At 34.6% G+C, this 12,866-nt stretch overlaps 1 protein-coding gene across 1 annotated transcript in view; it reads left to right on the top strand.

Annotated features, from left to right (window-relative positions):
* LOC131273310 (uncharacterized) overlaps positions 1-10,062 on the top strand; it is a 131,983-nt gene extending 121,921 nt beyond the window's left edge. The window contains exon 4 of the mRNA XM_071218471.1: positions 5,091-10,062. Within this exon, the coding sequence (XP_071074572.1) occupies positions 5,091-5,159 (69 nt within the window). The 3' untranslated portion in view covers positions 5,160-10,062. The remainder of the gene's footprint in view (positions 1-5,090) is intronic.
* The last annotated feature ends 2,804 nt before the right edge of the window (positions 10,063-12,866 follow it).

The following is a 12,866-nucleotide window of genomic DNA, read 5'->3' as shown; positions in this document are numbered from 1 at the left end:
TGATTTTGTTTTTAATGTGTGGTATATTGGGCAACAATTTCTCTTGACAGCTATTGTTTTAGCTCTTCCAGAAGCCACTATCATCAACATATCAACATAGAGTCTAGTGGATTGTTTAATCAATTAATTTAAACAGAGTTTAAACTGCATGGCAGCTAATTTTTATTTTACTGTCCCCTGTGCATTTGCTGAGTACCAGGCAAACTAGTGACAACAGAATAGGCTTTGGAGTTAGAGTACATGGTTTGCAGATATGCCTCTTGTTAGCAGTGACCTTGGGTAATTCACTTAACTATCTAAATCTTAGTACTCTCATGTTCACTTTTTCAAGCATTTACTCTCATGTGCCTATGTTTAAAGTAGGCTAACAGCAAACAAAACAATAGGCTCCGAGCCTTCTTAGACCTTATTCGTATAGGGATATGTCAAATGGAGAGAAATGTATAATAAGGCCTAATTCTGGGAAGATGATATGAGGGAAACCAAAGCACAAAACAAATAATAGTATATGAAAAATATGAATTCCCTTCACCTTGTCTCAATGATCTATACTTATGATGATTTTGTGATGTTGCTTTAAAGCTTGTCCACAAATTCTGTAACACTTCTCTCATCAAGAGATGGAGTCATCCTGCTTGTGACCAAGGTTCAGTAGCAAGGATGAGATTCATCCTCCCATCTGAAATAACCTAAAATCCCAATGAAGTATTTGAAGCAACAGTTTTTGAGACATTGGACATCAGGCAATAAGAAGCAAAGATCCCTGAGAGATGATTGGAAATGAGGGGTGAGTCACACCATGGCCCCACCTTAATCTCTTGGGAGAGTTTCCAAGCCACATCATAGGGAAGGAAAACTAAGGCAGAGTCCAGAATCCTATGTGAGGAGATGAAGCTGGGAGACTAGGTAGACTAAGGCAATAGATAACAGTGGGACATAGTACACGGAGAGAAATCCAGATATCAGCAGAGTATGCTCCTTAAGTATTAGGAGAGTATTAATCAACATGTGCAGGCGAGGAAGCTACCAGAGACCAGAAGGGGAAAAAAATCCAAGGTATTAGAAAATACAGTACCCAGCACACTAACAGGGCAGGGAATAATGTCTTTACTGACCAATTGTAATTCAAAGGGCAGTGGGTAGAGGTCTCAGAATGGTCTTTTGTCAAGAGTGAAGAATAATGGCCTCAAGACTAAATGTTGCTCTGGTCTAGTCTAATAAATCTTAAAAGCAAGATGCAAAAGGATCAAACTGTTTCCAAGGAATTTACTGTATCCCAGATCAAAGCTCAAGAATATTTATAAGAACATAAAAATATCCAATACCCAACAAAGGAAAGGCAATAATGTCTAGCACTGAATACAAAATTATTTGGTGCGCCAAAAAGCAAGAACTATAACCAATAACAAAGAGAAAAATCAGTCAATTCAAAACAACCTAGAATTGACAGAGATGTTAGTATTAGCAGATATGGACCAAAAACAACAACAACTATAATTGTATTCCAGATGATCTAAAAGTTAAGATGAGAAAGGGAGGATAAAAAACAAATCAAACTCATAGAGATAAAAACTTAAAATGTCTGAGATGAAAACTACATTGGATGGGATTAATGGCAGATTAGACATTACAGAAGATAAGATTGATCAACCTGAAGACATAGCAATAGGAACTATTCAAATTAAAGCACGTAGAGAAAAATGAATTAAAAAATTCAGACTGTCAGTGATCTGTTGGACAATTTCTAGAGACTTAATATATGTAAGTAGAGTCCCTAAGGTGGGGGTGGGGGTAAATAAGTGAAAAAATAATGGTTGGATATTTTCCAAATTTGATGAAAACTGTACACTTAGATATACAAGAACCTCAATGAGCTCCAAGCACAAGAAATCCTAGTAAGACATATCATAGTTAAACTGTTCAAAACCAGTGATAGAGAGCAACCAGAGAAAAATGGTGTATTATACATAGAGGAAAAACGGAAAAGATGACAGCAGATTCCTGACTGGAAACAATGCAGGTGAGAAGACAGTGGAGAGACATCTTTACATATTTACAGTACTAAAAGACCAGAAAAAAATAAGAAGCCTGTCAACCTAGAATTCCATACTGATAAAAATAACTTTCAAAGATAAATATATTTCAGACACACAGAAATTAAAAGAATCTCTCACCTGCAAACGTGCATTACATGAAAGGCTAAAGGTAGTCCTTAAGGAAGAAAGAAATGATATCAGATGGAAATAGAGAGCATTAGAAATGGTTATATCATGAATAATTTTTCTTGTTATTTAAATCTCTCTTAAAGATAATTGATCTGACAATGGATTTCTTTGTAGAATATGTATGGAATTCTAAAAACACAACAGTAAAAAATAAAATCCGACTAGAAACTGTGTACAAGATATGAATGGCTATTTCACAGAAGAAGATATAGAAATGGTAAATAGGCACATAAAAAGATGTTTAACATCGTTAGCCATTAGGGAACTGCAAACTAAAATCACAATGACACACACTTACCAGAATGGCTAAAATTAAAAAAAAAATTAGTGAAACCACTACACGCTGGTGAGGACGTGGAGAATATGGATTAGTTATACATTGCTAATGAGAATGCAAAATGGTACAATCACTCTGGAAAACAGTATGCTGGTTTCTTAAAAAGTAAACATACACTTACCAAACATACCAGTAATTGCACTCCTGGGCAATTATTCCAGAGAAATGAAAATGTATATCCACACCAAAACCTGTACACAAACGTTCACAAGCTTTGTTTGTAATAGCCCTTAACTAGAAACAACACACATACCTAACAACATCTGAATGGATAAACAAATCGTGGGATACCCAAACAAAGGAAAACTACTCTACAATAACACAGAACCAACTACTGATAACAAAAACAATATGGATGAATCTCAAAATAATCATGCTAAGTGAAAGAAGTCAAGCAAAGGGAGCATCCTGTAGAATTTAATTTACATTAAATATAGAAAATGCAAACTAATCAAAAGTAACAGGAAGCCCTATTAGTGTTTGCTTGGGGTTGGGGAAGAAAGGAAGGAAAGGAAGATTATAAAGGGTCATGAGAAAACTTCTGGAGGTGATTGATAACTTTGTTATTTTAGTTGTAGGGTTTGCCTCACAGATTTATATATATGTCCAAACAAATAAAATTTATTGGTTTATTGTGTGTCAGTTATTCTTCAAATTAAAAAATAATTATTCAATAAAAAATGGGGTCTTGCCCCTCCCCTTTGAAAATATCTCAACTAAGAGAATATGGCAAAATTGAAGTTGTGTGACCTCTGAGATTAGGTAAGGAAAGTCCTTGCAACTTCTACTCGTTTACCTTAGGACACACAACTTTAGAGTACTGAGCAACCATGTAATAAGTATGGCTTACCCTAACTCCACTGTGCTGGAGAGACCTCATGGCGAGACCACAGGGAGAAACCTTGAAACTTTAGGCTGATCGAAATATACCCTGTTAGCCTCCAGATGCCAAGCCGTCTGAGCTCTAGTATTCATCTGACTGCAATTTCATAAGAGATCCCAAACGAGAACCACTTAGCTGAACCATGAGAGATAATAAAAGAATGTTATTGTTTTACACCATTAAGTTTGAGGATGATTTGTTACACATTAATAGACGAATGGAATACTATATAGTCTGTATTTTCCACATTAACAGTATAACATCTTTTCAAGAAAGAAAATGTGGTCAGCAAATTACTAAATGTGATTTGTGTTTTATACATTTTTATGGATTTTCATGTCAATAAATTTGCATGTCAGATAAATATATTTCTTAGCTTATACGACCCAGCTTTAAAAGTTTAGAAAAATAGAGTGACCCTATCTATGGATTAAGAGAATCACTGGATTTAGTAAAACCTTCAAATTTAGCTAACATCAATCAATCAATCAACAAACCGCTAAATATTGGATTTTGTGGAGAATACAAAAGAGATCTGGCTTTGCAGTGGCCTTTAAAGATTTATCATTTGGGCAGTAAAACAGGTCTTTCTATAGGAGGGTGTTGTATGAACTCTTCATGGGAAAGGAAGAACTATAGTTGTAAATGATAAGTTGTAAATATTGAAGTTGATTAATTTTGAAATAGTTCTTTCATTTTGCCTCAAAGGAAAATTTATTGTGCATGATTATCCTATTAATGTAGAACCTCAAGAAATACAACCTGAGAACTCTTACTTGCTAATCAGGCAAGTTATCTCCCATAATTTATCACTTCTTTTAACTCAGGCTTATTCCTGAGTGCATATTTTTCAAATACTTTGTCTGCTCTAAATGGAAATAACCTTAGCGATGGGACAATTATAATCCAGCTAATGTAAGACTGAACAGGGTTGCTGCTTAAAGGCAATCATGTTGAGAGGTGATGGATTTGATGTAAAGAGTAGCTAATAGCATTAACCTGTGTTAGGCTTGGAAACGATTTCCAATGTTTTTATATTCAAAATGTATATAGTGGAAATACCTCTGACTCAGGTAATCCAATGCCATCATGGGAATCAGGGGCCAGGAATAAGGGCCCTTCACCTTAGGGCTGGTGGCCACACAAAGTAAATAATTTATCTATTTTGAAACATGTTATGTTGTTTAATGCATGTTAATAGATTGTACCTAGTGAGCTGAGGGTTCTAGCATGTGTTGGAGCTGGCTTGTACGGGCTCTCTAGGGCCAATTGTTATCATCTTCTCCAGTTTCACATTCAGCGACAACACATTGGAGCCTTGGAACCAGTCACGGTGGGAGCATTTATACCACAGAAATGGCAAATGCTACAAGTCAGGGCTTTCCCCACCTCCCTGTTCCTTGAGAACAGATTGTTAAACATTTACCAGCACAACACTAGTCAAAGCTGTAAGTCTTTGCATACAAATCAATTTCACTTGGTTTCTCTAAGTTGGGACTGGTTTGAAAGGCAATGACTTGTGTTTGTACATGAGGCTACTGCCAAATGGGAGGGGATAAGAGTGAGTTCTTAGAAAGGAAAAGAAGCAGGTTATTTAAGCTAGTATTTATCATAATAATATATACATGTATATTTTATTTTCTAGCTTTTACCAAGTCTCATGGGACAAAAATGTGACTTCCTGACTTCTTCAAGAGCGGATACAGGGAAATAATGGCCACCTAGATATAAAAGTTCTTGGAATCACCAGCTCCTGGAGCACCCCAGAAGCAAGCCTAAAATTCAAGTAGAGGACAGGATTGGTCATGAAGATCCCAAGGCAAGGTGAATGCCTATCTTGGGAGATTCTAACACTGAGACAAGTTACAAGTAGTTTGGTGTGGAGCTAGAACGAGTTAAGAAAAGAGTTGAAGGATACAGAAAGAATATTAATTGTAACCAGGTGACAGTGTACTTTTTATATTTTCCTTTGATATCCCTTTAAAATACAGTGTTCATGTTAATAAACATTAATGCTTACATGTCACTATTCTAGGGGAAGAAAAGCTATTTTTATAGAGAAAATTAATTGTGGAGAAAAAGAGTCCACTGTCTTTAAATCCTCAAATCATACTTGTGGAAAGGTCCCTTGTTGGAAACAGCAGGCCATGAGCAGAGTAGCAATATCCACCAGATTGTGGGGTGTTTCCATATTGTCTGTCAGGAAATTAGCAGCCTCAGAAGTAAGCCCTGATCCACACAGAGTGATAAATGACTAAGAGATAGAATTCAAGTTGGCATGTTTGTAAAATACTTTACAGGAGGAAGCGGATTTGGCTCAACAGATAGAGAATCCACCTACCATATGGGAGGTCCAGGGTTCAAACCCAGGGCCTCCCGACCCATGTGGTGAGCTGGCCCACGCACAATGCTGATGCATGCAAGGAGTGCCGTGACACGCAGGGATGTCCCCCACGTAGGGGAACCCCATGTGCAAGGAGTGCACTCCGTAAGGACAACCGCCCGTGTGAAAAAAGTGCAGCCTGCCCAGGAGTGGGGCCGCACACATGGAGAGCTGACGCAGGAAGATGACACAACAAAAAGAGACACAGATTCCTGGTGCCGCTGACAAGAATATAAGCAGAAACAGAAGAACATACAGTGAAGGGACACAGAGAGCAGATAACTTGGGGCGGGGGTTGGGGGGTGGGAAGGGAGAGAAATAAATAAAAAATAAATATTAAAAAAGTACTTTCCAGGAGAATTAGACTGGAAGAAAGTGAAGGATTCAGGAGAACTAGAGCTCTGTGAGAGCTTTCTCTTGGGAGGGTGAGGAGAAACTGATTTTCAAAGCAGCTGAGCAGTGATTTGAACCATAAATGGAATTAAGTACCTGACAATAATCTCCATATTTGAATTTTCAAAAATTAAAATCGAATGATACCCTTTGTATTGCCCTCCAAATTCATTTTAACTAATTCCCCATTAGCTATTATATCTCTGCTCCAGGCTCCTACTTGAATGAAACTATCTGTTGCACTATTGAAATTCATTCATCTCTAGACTACTTAAAGAGAAACTATATCAGAGGATTACAGATCTTGACCATGGAAGTACATACGATAGAGGAACATGTGTGTAAGAATAAGTGTGCAAATTGCAAACCTTTAGATAGAGTTTCCCGGTTGACAGGCCCAGTAGACAGCATCAGTCGTCCATATCTCCAGCAAATTTTCCAAAAAGAGCTTCTTTGGACTATTGCCTCCTGATCCATGCTGTTTCCCTACACCTCTGCACTATTTCCTCTTCTCAGTGGCATTTACAACTCCCAGGCTTGTATCGCTTATGGATTTCATTCATGTGCCATTTACCTTTTTTTCCAAATAATTAAGCCCAAAATTACATTACAGCTTGCTCAAGCTGCTTACCACCTGGATAAATTATATCTCCTGGCTTCTCCAGTCAATCAACATCTTGCATTCACAACATTCTGAAAGTCGCTCAGCTTTATTAGGTGTCTTATCTGGCAGGCTAGGGAGGACGAGGCTTACCCAGGGAATTATAGCAAGAAAAACATGCAGTATTGATTTTCACTTTCTTTTAACATTTCAACTTGAATATTCTTCTAGAGGCTCTGGAATAATAAGAAAATGTTATTATCCTCTTACCTTATATTACTGGTCAACATTACTATTTGGGCAATCAGCAAGATGGAAAATAACTTCACTAATATTTGGCTAAGTTTTACTATATGTAAAAAAAATATGGAAATCATTTTCTTACATATGACACTTTTACAGACAGTTCGAGTTTTAAAACTCAGCTAGACAATAGGCTCTTAGTTATCTTTAACGTGCTTTATCCTGATTTGGAATTTGCCTGAATTTTGATAAATGTGGGAATATTTGTTAACTGCTGTTAACTGCTGTCTATGTTTCCTAGAACATTCTCTGACATAGTAAGGACACCAAAAATATTTTTGGATGAATATTAGTATTTTAATTACTTGCTACTTATTTAACCCTCTCCCGCAAACCCAAATATTCCAATATATTCAACTTTTAAGGAAGATGTGCACTATGTGTGCTATAGTTTCAATACCCAGCATACCTTCAACTCCAGAGTACCTAAGTTAGAGAACCATAATTTTGTAAATGCAAAGACTCTTAATTAATCTTTTTTAAAAAGTTGCTTTCTTATTACAAAATAATACATATTCATTATAGTAAATTTACAAATTAGCAATAAATAAAAAGAAAATAAAAATCGCCCAACTTTCGCTGCTTAAAGTAGCCACTGTTAAACTTTTGGTATCTATCCTTCCAATGCTATGTATGGTGTACATTTTTATTAATGTTATGACTATATTACATATAATTTTGAAACTTGCTTATAACCATGAATATTTTTCCATGTTTTAAATGTTATTTCACAGAATTATTTTAACGATCTGGCCATTAAATTACTGGATTCTTCTTATTCTCATGGCCCTACTCTTTTTATCTCCTCCTCCGTGAGGTCTTCATTGATCACTGTATGGAGTAGCTGCTAGCCTTCATCCTGGGTTTTCCCCTATAACATGAGCTCATTTCTTCTTTCTGCTTCCTTGACCAGACCATAAGCTCCTTGAAGCAGGGAATGTGTCTTGATCTATTATTATACTCTCAATGCCTGGCTGGTGTGTGACACTTGGCAAGTACTCAGCAAGCATTGTTGAAAAAAAATGGATGAAAGAAAAAGGAATGAGTGAAGAAAATTCCATTGATCAATCCACCATAGTGATTTACCCAATCCCCCTATTTTTAGGCATGTATGTCATTTATATCTGTTTTATTATTATAAACATCACTTTGATTATTTCTGTGGATAAATTTTGGTGTACATCCATTATTATTTTCTTAGTTTATGCCCCTAAAAGTAAAATAGCTGAGTTAAAGAATAAGTAAAACTTTAAGATTTTAATATGCATTACCAGAAAATGTATGCAATGCACACTCTCATTAGCAGTATCTAAGATTGTCACTTTACTCAAGTCAGTAATAGGTTTGGATGATTTTAAAACAGTTTTGATAGCTGAGAAATTTTATCACAGATGAAATTTCTTTAATAGCTAAATATATTTATATATTTATATAACATTATTATATAAGCCTATATTTATTTTCATCTGCTTTTTTGGCTATTGCCATTTCTTCTTTTCCTTTGGTGAATTGTCTGTTTATGTACATTGCCCATTTAATCTTTTAAAATTGATTTATTAGTTCATTATATACTAAAAATCTATTTAATTTCTTGTTATTCATTCTCAAACCTTTCTCCCTGTTGTTAGTTTCCCTGTCACTTTTGATTATTGTATTAATTTTTTATTATGTAAACGTTAAAACATATGCAAATGTAAAGATAACATATAAACCCCATTTATCCATTATCCAGCTTCAATAATGATCAATTCATGCCTAAACTTGTACTCTTCCCTCCACTCAATTCTTCCATTTTACTCCTTATCACCTCCGATTATGTTGAAGAGAATCCCATACATCATATTATTTAGTCTGTGAATATTTCAAAATGCATTTCTAAAAGACAGGAATTGTCCTTTATAAATATAGACTCAAAAGTAAAATTACAATTTATGGTACAAAATAGAGAATATTTTCACTCTTATATAATTTAAATATTTTCCTTTCTGGTTTCTGCTTTCATTGTTATTCTTAGAAAAACTTTTCCTCACTCGATGATTTTATAAAAATTCACTTATCAGATTACATCATTAATACCCAATCTTTGTAGGAAGTTTTAAAAATACAGATGAATGAAAAAAGAGTTGAATCTTCTAACTCAATCATATCACTCTCAATATTAGAGCACAGAGGATATTCTGGACACATTTTATAATTTATTTTTATAAAATTAGGACCAGACCATTTTGTAATATTAATTTTGCTTATATTATTATAATTGCCATCCTATATCAATAAATACTGACTGATAACATTATTTTCTAAAGGTGTATAACATTCCACTGTAAAGCATTACCATAATTTATTTTGCTGAAAGCTTTTATGCTGGATATTTGGCTGGAATGCAATTTTTGGCAATGTAAATGATTAATCAAACAAATATTAAGTTCCTATAATAAAGGAATTTAGTGCCTATAATATAGGCACTATACTTGGTGCAGAGGATACAAAGGTAAGTAAAACAAAACAATTATGATGTGGGTTCCTATCTGGTATATACACTTCAGTGAACATTTTTCTTCAAATATCTTTTGTAATCAACACAATGTGAGTGGTAGATGTGTACAAAACCTACAAAGGACAGAAAGAAAGAGTGTGTGGTACACAAGGAATGTTATGCACATTTTTGTTTAAATTTCTTTGCACTGTTTTCAATTATTTCCTTTGGATAAATTCTTGAAAATGAAAAAAGTGGTTTTGATAAATATTGCCAAATTCACATAAACAATACAACAATTTACATTTCCACCTGAACTGTATTATTGTCAATATTAGATAACATTGTTCTTTTTAATCTTTGGTAGTCTGACAGGTGAAAAATGGCTTGTCACTACTGGTTTCTTTAACATTTCATTTATTATTAGTGACATTAAATACTTGTCCATGTGCTTGTTGAAATTTTGTATTTTTTCTTTGTTGAATTGCCTGTTCACGTCCTTTGCACATTTTTTTCCCATTGAGGTGATGGTCTACTTTTCTTACAATTTCGGTTTTAAAAATTTAAATATTTAATGCATTGCAACAAAAGTCATATGTGGAGGTCATATGTATAAAACTGCTAAAAACTTTTGGCAAAGTAAAATTATTATGAGGCCTTAAATTTGAAATCTATTTAAATAATAGCATCAATCCAATTTTAAGACTTTTCTAAATTGTTCAACATTGTCTACATAAGTATTCTTATACTGGAAGACAGTTTAAGGGGCCAATTCACAAATAGGCCAAATGGTTCTTTAGAGGTAAATGAAAAACAATTAGTTTTTTTGTGTTGAAAGGGAAGAATTGGGTCTGCAGTAATTGGGGAATTGCTAATGGGTTATAGAATATTCTGTTCAAAAATAGATGTATTGGCAGTGATAAAAAGTCATTGCTATCTGCCAGCTGTTAGTTTATAGAAAAAATGATGTTGAGAACTCAGAGTAATCCTTAATATGTGTGTAACAAAAGTCACCAAAGCAATTAGCACCCTTTTGGGCATTGAATTATTATAGAGTATGAAATACATTCTCACCTATGAGACAAATTGGTAGGGAAATATAAACTTCCCTAGATTAGCTCTCTCTACTTGGTGAATAGGAACTGATTTCAATTTCTAGGGCCATTAATCTCCTACCTTTTATGAGTAGTAAATTACCTTGAAATTAAAACAAACAAATAGTATACCTGTCAGACTATGTGTCAGTATAAACACAGCCTGCCAACAACTTATAATTAGGACCTCTAACCTGATCTACTTAAATGGGTTTGACAAGCAGGGGAACATGAAACCAATTTTCATTTTCAAAGAGAAAAAATAACTTTTAATCAAAAATTTTTAAAAAACTCATACTTTAACATTATTTCTGTGTAGTATATCACATTGAGTTTCTTTAATCACAGCATTTTTATATATGAGCTGACTGATATCTCTTGTGATTATGCCACTTTTTTTGTTTTTATTATTATTTTTGCTTTAATATCTCATGCCCAAGATAAACATAGTGGTTTGAAGGTAAAATCACTATCATTCTTGTTTTTCAGTACATGTGAGGTGAGTAATTTCAAATCACTTTAGTTATCGACTTAAATGGGCAATATCTTGAGAATGTTCTGCTTGTCCCCTACTTAGCATGCTCTGTTGTAAAGGGCCTTTGACCACTGGGAAACCACCAACCACAAAATTGCTACATGACGAATGTGGAGGAAATCATTTTAGCTATTGTGGAAAATTTATGAGATTTACTGTTTTTCTTCTAAGTGTTGGAATTGGATGGCAGAGGGCATTTTAATTTTTCCTGTGCTTTCATTTTTTCAAAAATTAGGAAAATAAGCAAAGACTAAGGTAGGGAGTCAGTTAAGATTGTTTTTGTAGCATGAGCTAGAAAACCTGTCTTAAGTTTAAGTCAGAAAACTCAAAATTAGAGAGATAAGCTGGCTACAAATATGATTGGATATAGATATCAAAATTATTTCATTCTCTCTTTTAACTCTACATTCTAGTCTTTTAGCTGTAGTCACAGGCAGCCTCCTCCCTACTTTCTTTCAGAATTCTCCCCTGTGACTGCACCCTTGTGACTGCCATTGGCGCCCATGGCCCAGGTGCAGCCGCGTGTTTCCTTGACCACATTGTTGATTCAGGAAGGGGCATCTGAGTTGTTAGTCCTGTTAGAGCAAAACCTTCTCTGCAGTTCTATTAATAATCTTCGTAATCTGAGAAACTTTCACGTCAAAGCACGAAGTCTCATTCATTGAAATTAACACTGGGATCAGTGTGTATGTGTGTGTATGTGTGTGTGAATATTCAAATAAAAGTGGGTCTTTGTAGCTAGAAAGGAGAATCAATATTATGGAGATAAACCACAAATATCTGCAGCTGGGAGGATAGATGCTTTCCACCACTGGGCTCTCTCTCTCTCTCTCTTTTTTGCACAGTCATTAGAAACAGGGTAATGAGAATAAATGTAGACAATCTTTCTTGTTATACACTCACAAAGAGTGAGAAATACAGTGGCAACACTGAGGCATGAGCCTACAAGAGAAAGAAACCTAGAAAAAACTTCATTTATATTGATAAGATTGTGCAGATCATCTTAATATCTACCAACCCTTTATAGAATTTTTCATGCCCAGTAACTTTGTTAAAATATTTTATTCTTCTGAAAGGGCACTGAAGCTATTCTGATTAACATGGATATTTTTATTTTGTGGAACCACCTTCAATCAATTAGTTATTCTAGGAAATTTGTGCATGTTTCTTGTATTCATGGAGGAAAGCCTTTATGAATGGGAGTGGTTATTTTATTTTCTGATGACTTCCCAATTGTAGGTATAGGATTACATTTGAAATCATTATACAGTTTATGCTAGAAAATCTAAAAGACTGACTTTCTCCTCTTACAGTTCTTATGCCAGGAGAGAATTGCAGGAGGATGGAGAGGGAAGACAGAGATTTCAAAATATAGGACGGTTTAGAGTACAAATCAGTTCAGGATCAGAACCTGAAACATTATTTAAGTAACCAATAAGAAAACCAGTATTATTTTAAGAGGCGCAACCTATGCTAATACAGAGGCTCTTTTGTGTTAAGACTTTTTGGATTGCATTTATCAGTAAATTATTTCTTGAATTTTCTAAAAATACTGAACTACTATCTATTTATGATAGATAATAGTGTATAATGAAAAATCATGCTACCTCTCTGTCCATATAAATGTTGATTAAAC

Source organism: Dasypus novemcinctus, chromosome 2 (genome assembly GCF_030445035.2).
Source record: "Dasypus novemcinctus isolate mDasNov1 chromosome 2, mDasNov1.1.hap2, whole genome shotgun sequence".
NCBI classification, from domain to species: Eukaryota; Metazoa; Chordata; class Mammalia; order Cingulata; family Dasypodidae; genus Dasypus; species Dasypus novemcinctus.
Note: the sequence above shows the minus strand (reverse complement) of the source record. Positions and strands in the feature narration are given on the sequence as shown.